The 21,036-nt window shown below is 36.9% G+C and overlaps 1 protein-coding gene across 1 annotated transcript in view; it reads right to left on the bottom strand.

The window, feature by feature from the left end:
* Window positions 1-20,211, bottom strand: part of TEKT2 (tektin 2) — a 103,555-nt gene extending 83,344 nt beyond the window's left edge. The window contains exons 1-2 of the mRNA XM_053707009.1: window positions 20,055-20,211; window positions 15,470-15,595 (exon numbers count right to left, since the gene is read on the bottom strand). Of these exons, the coding sequence (XP_053562984.1) occupies window positions 15,470-15,595; window positions 20,055-20,210 (282 nt within the window). The 5' untranslated portion in view covers window position 20,211. The remainder of the gene's footprint in view (window positions 1-15,469; window positions 15,596-20,054) is intronic.
* Between the last annotated feature and the right edge of the window lie 825 nt (window positions 20,212-21,036).

Raw genomic sequence — 21,036 nt, 5'->3', positions numbered from 1 at the left:
CCGCAAAGGGCCCTGTTCAGGGCTGGTAAGGTAAAAGAGCTTGTAACTTTTTAAATTTAGAATAGGGTAAGGAATTTTTTATTTTGGGGGTCTTTGTTATTTTATTAGGGGGCTTAGAGTAGGTGTAATTAGTTTAAAATTGTTGTAATATTTTTCTTATGTTTGTAAATATTTTTTTATTTTCTGTAACTTAGTTCTTTTTTATTTTTTGTACTTTAGATAGTTTATTTAATTGTATTTATTTGTAGCAATTGTGTTTAATTAATTTATTGATAGTGTAGTGTTAGGTTAATTGTAGGTAATTGTAGGTAGTTTATTTAATTATTTTATTGATAGGGTAGTGTTAGGTTTAATTATATCTTAGGTTAGGATTTATTTTACAGGTAAATTTGTAATTATTTTAACTAGGTAACTATTAAATAGTTCTTAACTATTTAATAGCTATTGTACCTGGTTAAAATAAATACAAAGTTACCTGTAAAATAAATATTAATCCTAAAATAGCTATAATATAAATGTAATTTATATTGTAGCTATATTAGGATTTATTTTACAGGTAAGTATTTAGCTTTAAATAGGAATCATTTATTTAATAAGAGTTAATTTATTTCGTTAGATAAAAATTATATTTAACTTAGGGGGGTGTTAGTGTTAGGGTTAGACTTAGCTTTAGGGGTTAATACATTTATTAGAATAGCGGTGAGCTCCGGTCGGCAGATTAGGGGTTAATAATTGAAGGTAGGTGTCGGCGATGTTAGGGAGGGCAGATTAGGGGTTAATACTATTTATGATAGGGTTAGTGAGGCGGATTAGGGGTTAATAACTTTATTATAGTAGCGCTCAGGTCCGGTCGGCAGATTAGGGGTTAATAAGTGTAGGTAGGTGTCGGCGACGTTGTGGGGGGCAGATTAGGGGTTAATAAATATAACATAGGGGTCGGCGATGTTAGGGCAGCAGATTAGGGGTACATAAGGATAACGTAGGTGGCGGCGGTTTACGGAGCGGCAGATTAGGGGTTAAAAGTGTAATGCAGGGGTCAGCGATAGCGGGGGCGGCAGAATAGGGGTTAATAAGTGTAAGGTTAGGGGTGTTTAGACTCGGGGTACATGTTAGAGTGTTAAGTGCAGACGTAGGAAGGGTTACCGCATAGCAAACAATGGGGCTGCGTTAGGAGCTGAACGCTGCTTTTTTCCAGGTGTTAGGTTTTTTTTCAGCTCAAACAGCCCCATTGTTTCCTATGGGAGAATCGTGCACGAGCACGTTTTTGAGGCCGGCCGCGTCCGTAAGCAACTCTGGTATCGAGAGTTGCATTTGCGGTAAAAATGCTCTACGCTCCTTTTTTGGAGCCTAACGCAGCATTTGTTTGAACTCTCGATACCAGAGTTAAATTTATGGTGCGGCCAGAAAAAAACCCGCGGAGCGTTAACAGCCCTTTTACCGCCGAACTCTAAATCTAGGCCTTAGTGTACTAAATGGGTGTTAGTGTAGTAAAAACATACCGAATTTCGGAACGGAATAGAACCGAATTCAGCCGAATCCGAATAAATCCGAAACGAATTTATTCGGATCCGAATAAATCCGAAACGAATTTATTCAAATTTTGCCGAATCAGATTCGATCCGAAACGAAATTCTAAAAGTCCGAATCGATCCGAACCGAAAACTAACCGAATTTTTTAGCGGTGCACATGTCTACTTTACATTTTAACTTTACTTTGTCCAGGAGTTATTCCTTTTTCTTGTTTACATTTCTAAAGCATGCCATTGTTTACCTATAAAGTTAAAGGAGTTTTCCCTATAAACCTGTGAGCTTCTATCACACAAACCAGTATTAAAGTGAATGTCAACTTTCATGATAAAGTGCCGATTTAAAAAAAAAAAACTATTAAAAACAGGGGCACTTTCATTCAGAAAAGTTTAAATTGCACCAGATTTTACAAATACTTACCTTCTTATCCTGAAACGCCAGATCACCGATATCCCCGCCTGCTTCTTCCTGCTGTACTTACACAGCAATGACGAAACCAGCTTCCTCCAATCTCGGCGTAGCCTCACCAGATGAAGGCTCCTGGGGGGGAAGCTGTGATTGGAGAGAGCCAGTTTCATCATTGCTGACAAAGTACAGAGGACCTGCAGGCATGGGATCGGCGATCCGGCGTTTCAGGAGAAGAAGGTAAGTATTTGTAAAGTCTGGTGCACTGTAAACATTCATGAATGAAAGTGCCCCTGTTTTTAATATTTTTTTATTTTTTTTTTAAAACGGGCACTTTATCATGAAAGTTGACATTAATTTAAAAGTAACCTGACTTTTCTGTTAATTAAAAAATCAGAATAATAACAATTTTCTAAAAAACACATATTAAGTGGTCCTTTAAAGGGACATTATAGTGCAAAAATTCCATGATGTAATTAGTTATTTTGCACTACTCCCCCTGCTGGCCTGTTCAAAATCAGCCAATAAGATTTCAGTAGCTCTCATCCTATTGGCTGATTTAAAAATTTCAGCCAATAGGAATGCAAGGTACTCCAATAAATATGGGGTACCTTGCATTCAATCTTCAGTGCGTGATGGACGATCACATGCAGAGGAGCCTCCACGCCGCTGAGGACTGCCGCCGTTGAAGATCCGGGCACCGGGGAAGCAAGCTCCGCTCCGCCTTCACTCCAGTTGAAGATAGAAGATGATGGAGCTGCCTGGAAGAAGACCTTCTCCGCCGGACTTCAGGAACGGTGAGTACCTATTTGGGGCTTAGTTTTAGGATTTTTTTTAATTTTTTTTTTTTTTTTTTTTTTTTTTAAGATTAGGGATTTAATGGGCTGTAAAAGAGCTGAATGCCCTTTTAAGGGCAATGTCCATACAAATGCCCCTTTAGGGGGAAATAGGTGGTTTAGGTTTTTTTTAGTTTCAGGTATTTTATTTTGAGGGGTATGGTGGGTGGGGGGGGGTTACTGTTAGGGGGGACTTAATATTTTTTAAATGTAAAAGAGCTGTTTAACTGAGGGCAATGCCCTAGAAAAGGCCCTTTAAGGGCTATTGGTAGTTTAGTTTAGATTAGGGGGTGTTTTATTTTGGGGGACTTTTTTATTTTCATAGGGATTAGGTTTAATTTTTTTATTTTTGATAATTTTGTTTATTTTTTCTTTCATTTTAAAGTTTTTTATTATTTATTATTTGTTAGGTTTTATTATTTTAAGTGTAACTTAGTATTGGGGTTAAGTTAGGGGGTGTTAGGTTAGGGAGCTTAGTAATTAAATTAAGGCTAGATTACGAGTTTTGCGTTATGAGGGGTGCGGTGCTAATTTGCACGTTATTGACACCGCTCACTTACCTACAGAGCTGGTATTACAGGTTTTCAGAAACCCGGCGTTATTAGGCAAGAAGTGTGCGTAGAGCAAAATTGAGCTCCATACCGCACTCCAATACCAGCGCTGCTGAAAGCTGCGGTGAGCTGGTTTTACATGCTCGTGCACGATTTCCCCATAGACATCAATGGGGAGAGCCATCTGAAAAAAAGCTTAACACCTGCAAAAAAGCAGAGTAAAGCTCCGAAAACGCAGCCCCATTGATTCCTATGGGGAAACTAAATTTATGTTTACACCAAACACCCTAACATGAACCCCGAGTCTAAACACCCCTAATCTTACACTTATTAACCCCTAATCTGCCGCCCTAACATCGCTGCAACCTACATTACAGTTATTAACCTCTAATCTGCCGTCCCCAACTTCGCCGCCACAATACTAACGTTATTAACCCCTAAACCTAAGTCTAACCCTAACACCCCCTAACTTAAATATAATTAAAATAAATCTAAATAAAACCTACTATTAATAACTAAATAATTCCTATTTACAACTAAATACTTACATATAAAATAAACCCTAAGCTAGCTACAATATAACTAATAGTTACATTGTATCTAGCTTAGGGTTTATTTTTATTTTACCGGCAAGTTTGTATTTATTTTAACTAGGTAGAATAGTTACTAAATAGTTATTAACTATTTAATAACTACCTAGCTAAAATAAATACAATTTTACATGTAAAATAAAACCTAACCTGAGTTACACTACAATTAAATAAATTACCTAAATTAAATACAATTACCTAAATTACAACAACAACAAAAACACTAAATTACACAAAATAAAAATAGAAATTATCAGATATTTAAACTAATTACACCTAATCTAATAGCCCTATCAAAATAAAAAGCTCCCCTAAAATAAAATAAAAAACCCTAGCCTACAATAAACTACCAATAGCCCTTAAAAGGGCCTTTTGCACTTTAGCGTGGAATAGAGAACTACCTCTAAGGATGGAATTCGACTCCTGGATAAAAGCTTTTGCACTCACAAAACGGTCATCAGTTTCGGCCACTATGCAAGAAATTCATATAAAACTTATGAGCCGTTGGTATCTTACTACCTCTAGGCTCCACAAAATATTCCCTTTGCTGAGCAATAAATGTTGGAGGGGATGTGGAGAGGAGGGATCCCTCCTCCACATATGGTGGTACTGCCCTAGACTACAATCCTACTGGGAGGGTGTACTCTCCTTCATCTCGGATCTATTAGATATACAAATACCAAATAATCCAGAATGTATTCTGTTTAGCTCGATCCCCAAGATAACAAACCCTGCTAAATTAGCACTCCTCCTGATTATGCTAACCGGCGCAAAAAAATAATACCTAAAAGATGGAAGACGCAATGTATTCCTTCTATATCGGACTGGAAACAGCAGGTGTCCGACCTGGTTTCCCTGGAAAGATACCATTACCTTAAAATTGAAAAACTAGACACCTATGAAATGATCTTGGCAATCTGGAACAAAACTATCTAAGGAAGCTATGCCCCATACATACCCCCCCTCTTTTTTTTCTCTTCCCCCTTTCCTCTCCCCTCTCTTTCAGAAACTTCTTGACTATTTTCTTGGACTGCAACAACTTTGATAACTAAAATATACCAATCATATTTAGGAATTTAAATAATTTATGTATAAAACAATTACTGTTAAAAGAATAAGAAAAATGTTAACATGTACAAATGTATTGTATTTTGTTTGCAACTGGAGAAATTATATTGTTAACTTTGATAAGCATCAATAAAGCTCTTTTGAAAACTTAAAAAAAAAAAAAAAGGGCCTTTTGCGGGGCATTGCCCCAAAGAAATCAGTGGGTTTTAGTTTTAGATTAGGCTTTGGGCAATTGAAAAATAGCTAAATGCCCTTTTAAGGGCAATGCCCATCCAAATGCCCTTTTCAGGGCAATGGGGAGCTTAGGTTTTTTTAGTTAGGTTTTTATTTGGGGGTTTGGTTGTGTGGGTGGTAGGTTTTACTGTTGGGGGGTGTTTTTTTTTTTACAGGTAAAAGAGCTGATATCTTTGGGGCAATGCCCAGCAAAAGGCCCTTTTAAGGGCTATTGGTAGTTTATTGTAGACTAGGGTTTTTTTTATTTTGGGGGGGGGGGCTTTTTTATTTTGATAGGGTTATTAGATTAGGTTAAATAGTTTAAATATCTGATAATTTCTTTTTTTATTTTGTGTAATTTAGTGTTTTGTTTTTGTAATTTAGGTAATTGTATTTAATTTAGGTAATTTATTTAATTGTAGTGTAAGTTTAGGTGTTAGTGTAACTCAGGTTAGGTTTTATTTTACAGGTAAATTTGTATTTATTTTAGCTAGGTAGTTAGTAAATAGTTAATAACTATTTAGTAACTATTCTACCTAGTTAAAATAAATACAAACTTAGCTGTAAAATAAAAAACATAATTTATGTAAGAACTTACCTGATAAATTAATTTCTTTCATATTGGCAAGAGTCCATGAGCTAGTGACATATGGGATATACAATCCTACCAGGAGGGGCAAAGTTTCCAAAACCTCAAAATGCCTATAAATACACCCCTCACCACACCCACAATTCAGTTTAACGAATAGCTAAGTAGTGGGGTGAAAAAGAAAGGCGTAAAAAGCATCAACAAAGGAATTTGGAAATAATTGTGCTTTATACAAAAAAATCATAGCCAATAATAAAAAGGGTGGGCCTCATGGACTCTTGCCAATATGAAAGAAATTAATTTATCAGGTAAGTTCTTACATAAATTATGTTTTCTTTCATGTAATTGGCATGAGTCCATGAGCTAGTGACGTATGGGATAGCAATACCCAAGATGTGGAACTCCACGCAAGAGTCACAAGAGAGGGAGGGATAAAAATAGAAACGGCCATTTTCCGCTGAAAAAATCCACAATCCAAAAAATAAGTTTATTCTCATAAATGAACAGAAAAAACTTAAAGAGACAGTCTACACCAGAATTGTTATTGTTTTAAAAGATAGATAATCCCTTTGTTACCCATTCCCAAGTTTTGCATAACCAACACAGTTATATTAATATACTTTTAACCTCTGTGATTATCTTGTATCTAAGCCTCTGCAAACTGCCCCTTTATTTTATATAGTTCTTTTGACAGACTTGCAGTTTAGCCAATCATTGCCTGCTCCCAGATAACTTCACGTGCACGAGCACAGTGTTATCTATATGAAATACATGAACTACCACCCTCTAGTGGTGAAAAACTGTTAAAATGCATTCTGAAAAGAGGTGGCCTTCAAGGTCTAAGAAATTAGCATATGAACCTCCTAGGTTAAGCTTTCAACTAAGAATACCAAGAGAACAAAGCAAAATTGGTGATAAAAGTAAATTGGAAAATTGTTTAAAATTACATGCTCTATCTGAATCATGAAAGTTTATTTTGGCCTAGACTGTCCCTTTAAATCAAAAGCAGAAGAATCAAACTGAAACAGCTGCCTGAAGAACTTTTCTACCAAAAACTGCTTCTGAAGAATACATCAAAACGGTAGAATTTAGTAAATGTATGCAAAGAAGACCAAGTTGCTGCTTTGCAAATCTGATCAACTGAAGCTTCATTCTTAAAAGCCCACAAAGTAGAGACTGATCTAGTAGAATGAGCTGTAATTCTCTGAGGCGGGGCTTGACCCGACTCCAAATAAGCTTGATGAATCAAAAACTTTAACCACGAAGCCAAGGAAACAGCAGAAGCCTTCTGACCTTTCCTAGAACCAGAAAATATAACAAATAGACTAGAAGTCTTCATGAAATCTTTAGTAGCTTCAACATAATATTTCAAAGCTCTTACCACATCCAAAGAATGTAAGGATCTCTCCAAAGAATTCTTAGGATTAGGACACAAGGAAGGGACAACAATTTCTCTATTAATGTTGTTAGAATTCACAACCTTAGTTAAGAATTTAAATGAAGTCCGCAAAACCGCCTTATCCTGATGAAAAATCAGAGAATTGATTTAATGACAGGCTTGACCAAAGCCTGCACAAAACAATGAATAACAGGAAGTTTAGCAATCTTTCTGTGAAATAAAACAGAAAGAGCAGAGATTTGTCCTTTAAAGGAACTTGCAGACAAACCTTTATCCAAACCACCCTGAAGAAACTGTAAAATTTTAGGAACTCTAAAAGAATGCCAAGAGAATTTATGAGAAGAACACCATGAAATGTAAGTCTTCCAAACTCGATATTAAATCTTTCTAGAAACAGATTTACGAGCCTGCAACATAGTATTAATCACTGAGTCAGAGAAACCTCTATGACTAAGCACTAAGCGTTCAATCTCCATACCTTCAAATTTAATGATTTGAGATCCTGATGGAAAAACGGACCTTGAGATAGAAGGTCTGGCCTTAGCGGAAGTGGCCAAGGTTGGCAACTGGACATCCGGACAAGATCCGCATACCAAAACCTGTGAGGCCATGCTGGAGCTACCGGCAGCACAAACAATTGCTCCATGATGATCTTGGAGATCACTCTTGGAAGAAGAACTGGAGGCGGGAAAATATAATAAGGTTGATAACACCAAGGAAGTGTCAATGCATCTACTGCTTCCGCCTGAGGATCCCTGGACCTGGACAGGTACCTGGGAAGTTTCTTGTTTAGATGAGATGCCATCAGATCTATTTCTGGAAGCCCCCACATCTGAACAATTTGAGAAAACACATTTGGGTGGAGAGATCATTCTCCCGGATGTAAAGTCTGATGACTGAGGTAATCCGCTTCCCAATTGTCTATACTTGGATATGAACCGCAGAAATTAGACAGGAGCTGGATTCCACCCAAACAAGTATCCGAGATACTTCTTTCATAGTGAGTCCCATCCTGATGATTGACATATGCCACATTTGTGACATTGTCTGTCTGAAAACAAATGAACGGTCCTCTCTTCAACAGAGGCCAAAATTGAAGAGCCCTGAGAATCGCACAGAGTTCCAAAATATTGATTGATAATCTCGCCTCTTGGGATTTCCAAACTCCTTGTGCTGCCAGAGATCCCCAAACAGCTCCCCAACCTGAAAGACTCGCATCTGTTGTGATCACAGTCCAGGTTGGACGGACAAAAGAGGCCTCTAAAATTATACAATGGTGATCTAACCACCAAGTCATAGAAAGTCGAACATTGGGATTTAAGGATATTAATTGTGATATCCTTGTATAATCCCTGCACCATTGGTTCAGCATACAAAGCTGGAGAGGTCTCATGTGAAAACGAGCAAAGGGGATCGCGTCTGATGCTGCAGTCATGAGACCCAAAACTTCCATGCACATAGCTACTGAAGGGAATGACTGAGACTGAAGGTTCTGACAGGCTGCAACCAATTTCAAACATCTCTTGTCTGTTAGAGACAAAGTCATGGACACTGAATCTATCTGGAAACCTAAAAAGGTTACCTTTGTCTGAGGAATCAAATAATTTTTTGGTAAATTGATCCTCCAACCATGTCTTCGAAGAAACAACACTAGTTGATTTGTGTGAGATTCTGCAGTACGTAAAGACTGAGCTAGTACCAAGATATCGTCCAAATAAGGAAACACCGCAATACCCCGCTCTCCGATTACAGAGATTAGGGCACCTAGAACCTTTGAAAAGATTCTTGGAGCTGTCGCTAGGCCAAAAGGAAGAGCAACAAATTGGTAATGCTTGTCTAGAAAAGAGAATCTCAGGAACTGATAATGATCTGGATGAATCGGAATATGAAGATATGCATCCTGTAAGTCTATTGTGGACATATAATGCCCTTGCTGAACAAAAGGCAGAATAGTCCTTATAGTCACCATTTTGAAAGTTGGTACTCTTACATATCGATTCAAAATCTTTAGATCCAAAACTGGTCTGAATGAATTCTCTTTCTTTGGGACAATGAATAGATTTGAATAAAACCTAGACCCTGTTCCTGAAACGGAACTGGCATGATTACCGCTGATAACTCCAGGTATGAAACACTTCAGAAAAGCCTGAGCCTTTACTGGGTTTACCGGAATGCGTGAGAGAAAAAAATCTTCTCACAGGCGGTCTTTACTCTGAATCCTATTCTGTACCCCTGAGAGACAATACTCTGAATCCAATGATTTTGGACCGAATTGATCCAAACATCTTTGAAAAATTTTAATCTGCCCACTACCAGCTGAGCTGGAATGAGGGCCGCACCTTCATGCGGACTTGGGGGCTGGTTTTGATCTCTTAAATGACTTGGATTTATTCCAATTTGAAGAAGGTTTCCAATTGGAAGCAGATTCCTTGGGGAAAGGATTATGTTTCTGTTCCTTATTTTGATGAAAGGAACAAAAACGGTTAAAAGATTTAGATTTACCCTTAGGTTTTTTATCCTGAGGCAAAAAAACTCCCTTCCCCCCAGTAACAGTTGAAATTACTGAATCCAACTGAGAACCAAATAATTTATTACCTTGGAAAGAAAGAAATAGCAATCTGGATTTAGAAGTCATATCAGCATTCCAAGATTTGAGCCACAAAGCTCTTCTAGCTAAAATAGCTAAAGACATAGATTTAAGATCAATTGTGATAATATCAAAAATGGCATCACAAATGAAATTATTACCATGTTGAATCAACTTAACAATGCTAGACAAATCATGATCCGATATTTGTTGCGCTAAAGTATCCAACCAAAAAGTTGAAGCAGCTGCAACATCAGCCAAAGAAATTGCAGGCCTAAGAAGATGACCTTAATATAAATAAGCTTTCCTTAGATAAGATTCAAGTTTCCTATCTAAAGGATCTTTAAAAGAAGTACTATCTTCCCTAGGAATAGTAGTATGTTTAGCAAGAGTACTACTCTTAGAGTAGAGATAGCCCCATCAACTTTGGGGATCTCTTCCCAAAACTCCAATCTAACTTCTGGCAAAGGATACAATTTTTTAAACCTTGAAGAAGGAATAAAAGAAGTACCAGGCTTATTCCATTCCCTAGAAATCATATCAGAAATAGCATCAGGAACTGGAAAAACCTCTGGAATAACCACAGGAGGTTTATAAACAGAATTTAAACGTTTATTAGTTTTAATATCAATAGGACTAGTTTCCTCCATATCTAATGTAATCAACACTTCTTTTAACAAAGAACGAATATACTCCAATTTAAATAAATAAGAGGATTTATCAGTGTCAATATATCTAAGGCAGGATCTTCTGAATCAGATAGATCCTCAACAGAGAAGGATAATTCAGTATGTTGCTGGTCATTTGAAATTTCATCAACCTTATGAGAAATTTTAAAAGACCTTGTACGTTTATTAGAAGGCGGAATGGCAGACAAAGCCTTCTGAATAGAATCAGAAATAAATTATTTTAAATTTACAGGTATATCTTGTGCATTAGATGTTGAGGGAACAGCAACAGGTAATGAACTACTACTGATGGATACATTATCTGCATGTAAAAGTTTATCATGACAACTATTACAAACCACAGCTGGAGGTATAATCTCCACAAGTTTACAACAAATGCACTTAGCTTTGGTAGAACTGTTATCAGGCAGCAGGGATCCAGCAGTGAATTCTGAGACAGAAACAGATTGAGATATCTTGCAAATGTAAGAGAAAAAAACAACATATAAAGCAAAATGATCAATTTCCTTATATGGCAGTTTCAGGAATGGGAAAAACATTAGATGACGCAACCTTGTGAAAGGACCCGGCGTCAACTAAGACGCCGGAAATGACAAATTTGCGTCAACGAACGTAACTTTGCGCCAAAAAAATCTCGCAAAAAGAATGACGCAATAAACGTAAGCATTTTGCGCCCTCGCAAGCCTAATTCTGCCCGCGATTTAGAAAAATGACAGTCAATTGAAAAAAAGACTACACCCCGGGTAAGAAATACATTTCTAAAACATGCATTTCCCAGATATGAAACTGACAGTCTGCAAAAGGAAATATACTGAAACCTGAATCATGGCAAATATAAGTACAATACATATATTTAAAACTTTATATAAATACATAAAGTGCCAAACCATAGCTGAGGTGTCTTAAGTAATGAAAACATACTTACCTGAAGACACCCATCCACATATAGCAGATAGCCAAACCAGTACTGAAACAGTTATCAGTAGAGGTAATGGAATATCAGAGTATATTGTCGATCTGAAAAGGTAGGTAGGAGATGAATCTCTACGACCGATAACAGAGAACCTATGAAATAGATCCCCATGAGGAAAACCATTGCATTCAATAGGTGATACTCGCTTCACATCCCTCTGACATTCATTGTACTCTGAGAGGAAACGGGCTTCAAAAATGCCGAGAAGCGCATATCAACGTAGAAATCTTAGCACAAACTTACTTCACCACCTCCATAGGAGGCAAAGTTTGTAAAACTGAATTGTGGGTGTGGTGAGGGGTGTATTTATAGGCATTTTGGGGTTTGGGAAACTTTGCCCCTCCTGGTAGGATTGTATATCCCATACGTCACTAGCTCATGGACTCTTGCCAATATGAAAGAAATGAATTTATCAGGTAAATGTAACTATTAGTTATATTGTAGCTAGCTTAGGGTTTAATTTATAGGTAAGTATTTAGTTTTAAATAGGAATTATTTAGTTATTAATAGTAGGTTTTATTTAGATTTATTTTAATTATATGTAAGTTAGGGGGTGTTAGGGTTAGACTTATGTTTAGTGGTTAATAACTTTAGTGTTGGGGCGGCAGATTAGGGGTTAATAATATTTAACTAGTGTTTGTGATGCGGGAGTGCGGCGGTTTACGGGTTAATATGTTTATTCTAGTGGCGGCGGTGTCCAGAGCAGCAGATTAGAGGTTAATAATTTTATTTTAGTGTTTGCGATGCGGGAGGGCCTCGGTTAAGGGGTTAATAGGTAGTTTATGGGTGTTAGTGTACTTTTTAACACTTTAGTTATGAGTTTTATGCTACAGCTTTGTAACGTAAAACTCATAACTACTGACTTTAGAATGCGTTACGAATCTTGCGGGATAGGCTGTACCGCTCACTTTTTGGCCTCCCAGAAAAAGCTTGTAATATCGGCGCTATGGAAGTTCCATTGAAAAAAGACTTTACGCAAATTGCGTAAGTTAATTTGAGTTAAGGCCAAAAAGGTTTGTGGTACAGCTGTACCCACAAGACTCGTAATAGCAGCGGTAGTGAAAAAGCAGCGTTATAACCATAATGCTTCTTTTTTACTCATAACGCAAAACTTGTAATCTAGCCGTTAGTTATTTGCATTGTGGGGGTTGGCAGTTTAGGAGTTAATAGGTTAATTAGGTTTATTGCAATGTGGGGGTTTGGTGGCTTAGGGGTTAATAGGTTAATTATGATTATTGCGATGAGGGGGTTTAGGGGTTAATAGGTTGATTAGGTTTATTGCGATGTGGGAGGGTTGGCGGGTTAGGGGTTAATGTTTTAGTTATGTTATTTGCAGATTAAGGGTTAATTACTTTAATATTTTGCGATGTGGGGGTTGGCGGTTTAGGTGTTTGATAATACTTTGTGCGGGAGGTTAGGTTTTTTTTGTTATACTTCGTGCAGGTGGTTAGATTTCTTGCGGGCGGTTACACGTTTTTTCGTTGTTTCTTTCACGACCATGCCATTTTCAGAATCCACCGGGATGCAGCTTCACTGCATCCAGCTGGATTCTGTTGAATGTGCCGAGCAGCCAACATTCCTTTAAGGATGCGTGCGCAACTGGCGACACAGACGGACGCGTTACAAACGAGATTATAGTATAGATAAATATATATATATATAAAAGCACAAAACAATTTAGTGTAAACCCTGTGCACATAAATAATGATATAGTCACAATAAATCCAGTAAGGTGTAGACTTATTCCAGACAACCCCATTTAGGATTGGCAAAATCTCCAAGAGTAGAAGAGAAACAATTGCGCAGTAGTGCATATAAAATTAAATAATCCATTGCAAGACAACTACCCACATTTCAGAGCTATAAACTTAGCACTTGGTATAATTATATTAGGCTTGATGCCCCACTTCAATCTGGAAACAATACCTAGGTAGGCTCAGGAGCTAAAAGCTAAATGCTTATTGGTGGCCTCACATATATGCCGCTTGTCATTTGTTAACCAATCTGTTCCGCTAGATCCATGTAGTACATTATATTTAAAATTGTATGATCTATCTGAATCATGAAAGAAAAATATTGTGTTTCATGTCCCTTGAATGCTAAACAAAGTATTTGTAAGATTTCTGTGCATGCTTGCAAGCTTTTGATCATCAGGCCCTCTCTGGCATGGAGAGAAAACACACAAAATCTTTGTGGGCTTATTTTGAGCATTACTTTGTAATGTAGGTGTCATTTTTTTACAACTGGAACCTGCATAGTGAAATAAGCTACTCTCAAGCTTAAATTGCCTTTGTACTTGTTTGAGGGACCTCACAGTACTGACAAGTCTTTTTAGATATATCGCTAGAGCAGAGAGCTTTAGATCATCAGGCCATTAATCTCATTTGCTGTGGCCAACAAGGGAGAGATATAAATGATCTTGTGCTCTGATGTTAACAATCACTGTGTAGCAAGCACCACACCCAAATTTATTTTACAACAAAAGCAAGTCAAATGACCAATCTATATTGTATTTTTTTATTGTATTAAGACTTGCATTTGTTATTTTGTAGCTTTTTTTTACTTTTTCAAAATGTATGTGCCAACAGTGATATCTTATTTCACAATCAAATTTGTCAAGAATGACAATAAACAAAAAATAAAACTTTGAGTTACAAAAGATGTGTAAAAAATAAACATAGTGCTATCTGATACATAGGGCAAGATTTATCAGTCTGCAAGCGGGCAAGATTCACATGTTTGCTTCTCAACGCAAATTGTGGGGCAAATGTGTACCCCATATTTATCAATGCACGAGAGAACAATTTTGCAATACCACCCCCTAACCTCACGCAACCAATTGTGTGAGTCGGGCTTGTCAATCACCCCAATCAAATGAATCTGGGGTGTTTTTCATCGGCCAACTATAGTTTGGTGGAGAGGGTTTATGAAGGTTTAAACCGCTGCTTCATAATTATCAGTTGCAGGCTCAAATGAACGAGCCTACAACCGATCAGGGCATTTGCCTCGTAAAATAAATCTCGTCCATAGTCCAAATCTGAACTAAGGCTTTGAACCTAGAAAGAAGTTCTCAGTACAATTATCTTACCTTATCCAATGAAGAATTATATTTTGAGTTTTACAACTCTAGAAAGATCACATAATGTTACAATAATACATTATTATATCTTCCGCTTTTGATATATCTCTTTTTTATATCAAGTGACTAACCACAAGAGAGAAAATAGGAAGAACTAGCAGAACTTAAAATATGGTGAAAGTTACCATATGACAACACATTTTAGTCTTAGTTTTTCAAACCTACACAAAAAAATAATATTATAAGCCAGTATTTCTTTCACGTGTTTCCTAGGAGACAACATGAAAGAAATACCAGCTTACTTGGAGCAAGAGTGCCAACTGCGAGACACAGAATGATAACCAAACCTATCCGGTAAAGGTAAACAGAGACAGCTGATGAGTTCTATCGTACAGCAAAACCTGAAACCAGTGGATCTTATAGGTAAACTTGTATTATCCTGTGGCTTATACTCTTGCAGGAAAATATCCACACCTAACTCTTATTACCCAAAGAGCTTTTTAACTCCTCCTATGTTTTTTTTTTTTTTTGCACACTAATATTGGAGATTCTATAAACAAGTGGCCTTAGAACTCAGCACTTTTTTTGTTTGTTTGTATATTTTGGATATCTTTCATCTCAATCAAGGACTCACTAAGTACTTTTGACTACGAACATTTTTTTCTTTTCAAACTATTTTGTTCCCTGAATTATTTTTTAACATATGTATTCCAAAGTATATTTGTTTAGTACCTTAGTTTAGGTTATTTTATTTAACAATTGTATCAATATGTTTTTTAATTTTGATTTCAAACCTTATGGGCTTTATCAAACATTAATTGTATTGCAGTACATTTTCTTACTCTATTTTGTTGTAATAGTTTGGCAAATTATTGTCTGCTTCTTTGATTACAACCTGTACTATTATTTTACGGTGTATTATAAAATGTAATCACATAAGGAAGGAATATACACAGAACTCACCAGACTCAATGCATTTATTTCAGAGTCCACCTCGGCCAGACACCTGTTCAGCACCTGCCTCCACTTTTCTACGTCATCTATACGATCAGCTAGACGGGTTCTGTTATCATGCTCATCCCATTTTGTCTAAACAGGGAGAAATAACGATAACTTAATGGGAATTAAATTATATCAAAATTTTGAAGTACTTTAAAGCAATGCAGCATAACTGTAAAAAGCCATCTGGAACATATCACCGGCTATACATCTCTATGTAAAAAAAAGTATTCATACCCCCCTGTAAAGAGACTTTAAACAGCCAATCAGAATGCTACTCCCAGGACTTGCAAGGGTGTGTGCATCTGGCATGTGCAGGAACAGTTATGTTATTTTCCTATTCAGTTTAAGGAAGTTTAATATGAAATCTCACATTATATCAGTGAAATCTAATGAGATCACAGTAAAGCAGTCCATAACATCAGCACTGCTGATGCTGATTGGATATTGTTTTTTTCTTTCAAACAGAAGCTATAGCAGTATAACTGTTCACAAAGCACTTACTCTGCGGAGCTGAAGAAATTTTGAGGTAAAATATATTCCTTTTTTACATAGAGATGTTCTGGTGATATTTTCAGGTCAGCCTTTTACAGTTATGCTGCATCACTTTTTAAGTGATTTAGCATATGAGTATTATGCCCCTTTAAAGGACCAATAAATACAGTAAAATTACATAATCTTACATAATCGACAAATACATTATAACAAGACAAAGCAATAGTATGTACTCTAAATTTCAAATCAGCAGTAATTTTTTTTTACGACAAATTAAAAAATTTGCTTCCATCTCCCCGCTCCCTGTATCATGTGACAGCCATCAGAGAATCACAGACACATATATGTATACACAAGGAACCTTTGCACATGCTCAGTAGAAGCTTGTACCTCCGAAATTGTGCATGTGAAAAGAAATCAATGTTTAGTGAAATTTAGCATCTGTAATAGCTGAAGTCCTATATTGCATTCTACGACTGTAAGATTGTATGTTTTTATTAATGTCTTACAACTGAAATCTCACAACTTTATTTCTGCAGTATACAGTGGAATAGGTTTGCAGCAACTCCTCTAGTCGCTTCATTCCCACAAATATCTGTGCATTTGAGAATGGGGAGAGAATGGGGATATTAGGGAACTTTAGTGAAAGATTGAATAGAATAATATAAGAAATAGAGATCGATAATGACTTGGTCCCAACAGTGTGTGCTAAATCGTGTCAGACATACAGTTTCAAATTCTCTCTCTATCACATGATCTGCCCAAGCTACAAACAAATGTTCCTGATACCCACAGGGCACTAAGCAACGTTTCGGGGTTAACCCCTTAATCATGCTATCATGATAGCATGATTAAGGGGTTAACCCCGAAACGTTGCTTGTTTTACTAAGGTCTTCAATAAAGTCATATTTTTTATCCACTGTGCCAGCATCCTTCATGAATTCATGTGCTACACAGGGGTTTTGCAGTTAACTCCCTTTGACCGTGCACTGACAGTGGTGCTGTTCTCCCTACTGACTTTACCCACAGGGCACTATTACTCCTATTCTTTTTCCACTTCCTCCTATAGACTACTTTACTTTGCACTATCAGCAGCAGACTACACTGTTCTCCCTATAAATTCTGAGCCTCACCTATCTGCCCTATAGTCAGAGCTGTATTTATATCTGTTGCGCCCCAGTCAGTGGTTACTCAGACACCACACTATGCCACATATTTGCTTAGCTACATATACTATATGGAGGTGTACACAAATATATCTCTGCTTAAAGGGACGTTATATTATTTTTAATAAATAGTGTATATCAGAAATGAATAACACAATTGCCAAAGATCTGCAAATATAATACATATTTTAAAAGCATTTAAACTTTTTGAAAAGACTCTAAAATATTATCTTATTTTCCCTGTTGAGGCCAGTTACCAACAGATATAAATGAACGACTTAATTGGTGCTCTGTGATTACAGGGCCAGAATTGGATTCTGCAATATGCACTCCTACCTCTCTGGTAATGGGGAAGTTACAGGAGGGCAGGCAAAAACAAAGTATTTGAGATTTTTTTACTTCATATAATGAAACATCTTATTGGAGATTTTAAATTTTAAGTTTAATGTCACTTTAAGGAGAGCCTTTATAATCTCCATGCCGCTTCGGATTGGGAACAATATATTTAGCGATGCTGATTTCTAATACATTTATTTTGAAGGTATAATGTCACGGATGTCACTGGATTTAACTTGTCATACAATTGTGCATGCCTGTATCGTGAACACGCACAGAGGAATGTGTAACTGAGATGATGACGTCTTGGATAATGCATGCGCAGATACAAATGTTTTTTTTTTTTTCTTCTTCAAGACTTTGACACCTGGCTCCCGGTAGGATTGGATAGCGTCACTGGTAGAGAAATGAAAAGGTCATGGAGGCTGTCGTAGTGGTGAATTATTTCAATGTACGAAAATAACGATAACAGTTCTATAAAGTCTAATTGTAAGTGGTTCATGAAAGAACATCTATTTTTTTAACAAAGCATTAAAAATAATGTTGCAAAATAAGGGTTACTTTACTATCACTTTAAAGGAACAAAAAAAAACAAAATACTTATTTAATTATTCAGATAGAGCATACTATTTGAAATAAGTTTCCACTTAAAGGGACAGTGTACACTCATTTTCATATAACTGCATGTAATAGACACTACTATAAAGAATAAGATGCACAGATACTGATATAAAAATCCAGTATAAAACTGTTTAAAAAACTTACTTAGAAGCTGTCAGTTTGGCTCTGTTGAAAAGGTAGCTGGAAAGCCCACTGCAAGTGGGAAATAAGACCCTCCCCCTCCCCCTTCTTTTGCATATGAAAAGACCCTTTACACAAACAGGAGTAAGCTGGAGAAGGTAGCTGACGGTATTCTCATAAAACTTTGGGGCTTGGTTAGGAGTCTGAAAATCAGAGCAATGTTATTTAAAAATAAGCAAAACTATACATTTATTTTTATAAAAAAACTTTATGAGCTATATAAATAGATCATCTACAAGACATTTATGCAAAGAAAAAATGAGTGTATAATGTCCCTTTAACTTCTATAATTAATGGTATAGTATTATTCAGATAGGGCATGTCATTTTAAACAACTTTCTAATTTACTTTTATCATCAAATTTGCTTTGTTCTCTTGTTATTCTTAGTTGAAAGCTAAAGCTAGGTAGGCTCATATGCTAATTTCTAAGCCCTTGAAGGCCGCCTCTTATCTGAATGCATTTGACAGTTTTTCACAGCTAGAGGGCGTTAGTTCATGTGTTTCATATAGATAACATTGTGCTCATGCTAATTGCCCATAATGCAAGTCTGTCAAAAGAGGCAGTCAGCAGAAGCTTAGATACAAAGTAATAACAGAGGTAAAAAGTATATTAATATAACAGTGTTGGTTATGCAAAACTAAGGAATGGTAAATAAAGGATTATCTATCTTTTTAAACAATAACATTTTTGATATTTACTATCCCTTTAAATTACTTTAGTCTTATGACATCCTTTGTTGAGGAGCAATTAAGTGGACTCAGGAGCATGCACATGTCTGGAGAACTTTATGGCTGCAGTTTTGTAAGAATACATTTATCAATGTTATAGATTTTCAAGAGCATTAGACGGCAGCAGTGTTTTCTGTCATATAGAGTTCCAGACATGTGCACGCTACTTGCCTACTTATGTTCTTCAATAAAGAATGCGATGAGAAAAAAGCCAATTTAATAAGAGAAGTAAAGTGGAAACGTTGTATGCTCTGTATCACAAAATAACAATTTGAGGTTTCCTGTCTCTTTATGAAACCTGACTGTGACCTTTAAAGTTGATCACTCTGAAAAGTGCCTTGATTCAGTTGCTAAGTTTGCCTTAGTTATCCTTTTCTATAGTGCATTTTGCCACACACTCTTTGCTGCTTGGTGAATCCCACACTTAAAGGGACACTGAACCCAAATTTTTTATTTCATGATTCAGACAGAGCATGCAATTTTAAGCAACTTTCTAATGTACTCCTATTGTCACATTTTCTTCGTTCTCTTGCTATCTTTATTTGAAAAACATGAATGTAACCTAGGTTCTCAACCAAAAATGGGCCGGCTCCTATGCATCACATTCCTGCTTTTTAAATAAAGATAGCAAAGGAACAAAGAAAAATTGATAATAGGAGTAAATTAGAAAGTTGCTTAAAATTGCATGCGCTATCTGAATCATTAAAGAAAAAATTTGCGTTTAGTGTCCCTTTAACTCTGCATATTGTTTGCATCTCTCCTTGAAACCTCCAAAATAACCCATCATTTGCATCTATTATACAATCAGCAAGTAGTCTACTACATGGTACAGCAGCATATCTGGCATATGTTATTTAGTAATATCAGACAAGCACGCAAATGTCCTAAAGTAGAAGAAAATCCGCATTCCATATAGAGCATGGGTGGGAAATTATACGAATTCAGATACATAGACCTTTTGAGTACATCAGAAAATAAAAAGGGTGAGTTCTTGATTAGAAATAGCAAAAGGATTGTTGTACCTGATTGTTGGTCTCATTGCGGAGGACCCGTGCCTCTTGGCGGATTTGATGTGAAGATAAACGCTGCCTCTCAGCATTAGTGGCGATGAGAGTATTGTTGGTGTGCCAGTCTGGCACCGAGTACCGGCTACCGGGCTTCATGCTGAGAGTGGCCATGTCTGTTGATGTCGTCACTGTGTGCTAGATGTAAAAAAACATGACAACTCTAATATAAAAAGGACAGGAGCGAAACCCAAAGAAGGTGTATTTGTGACTAGACTGTTGGTTAGCAAATACCTCTATGTATAATGAAAAAAAGAAATGCAGATACTTTCACTTTCCTTGTTAAATAACTGCAAAAATAACAGTGTCAAGCACATTTCACCCCATTCCTCCCCATTTATTGTGCTGCATGTAAATCCACATTACAGCGGCTTTTTTAAAGACCATTTAGATTGCAGTAACAACCTTAATATCTCGAATACAAACAGGGCCGGACTGGGAATAAAAAGCAGCCCTGGAAAATTGGAGACCAGTTTCTGTTGACTCCGTATAATGCGCACCCCCCCCCCCCCCCCATTTGTCTCAAAGAAGAATACTGGGATACTCCTTCCCCTAATATTTTCTATCTGAATTATATTATATTAGTTTGTGTTAAAAAAAAGCCAAATTATGGATATATAGGCACCCTCTAACCCAATTGACAACTTGGTATCCTGGTAGGCTAATCCGGCCTTGACACAATGTTACAAATCCACCCGAAAACACTTATTATAGGGGCTGATTTATCAAGGGCCGAATGGCCCCTGTTTCCATACTAGCCATCAGGCTCGCCGGAAACAGCAGTTACGAAGCAGCGGTCTTAAGACCGCTGCTTCTTAACTGGCCCGCTGACTCTGAGGTTGTGGACATCAATCCGCCCGATCCTATACGATCGGGTTGATTGACACCCCCTGCTAGCGGCCAATTAGCTGCGAATCTGCAGGGCGCGGCATTGCACAAG

Source organism: Bombina bombina, chromosome 3, assembly GCF_027579735.1.
Source record: "Bombina bombina isolate aBomBom1 chromosome 3, aBomBom1.pri, whole genome shotgun sequence".
In the NCBI taxonomy this organism is placed as follows: Eukaryota; Metazoa; Chordata; class Amphibia; order Anura; family Bombinatoridae; genus Bombina; species Bombina bombina.
Note: the sequence above shows the minus strand (reverse complement) of the source record. Positions and strands in the feature narration are given on the sequence as shown.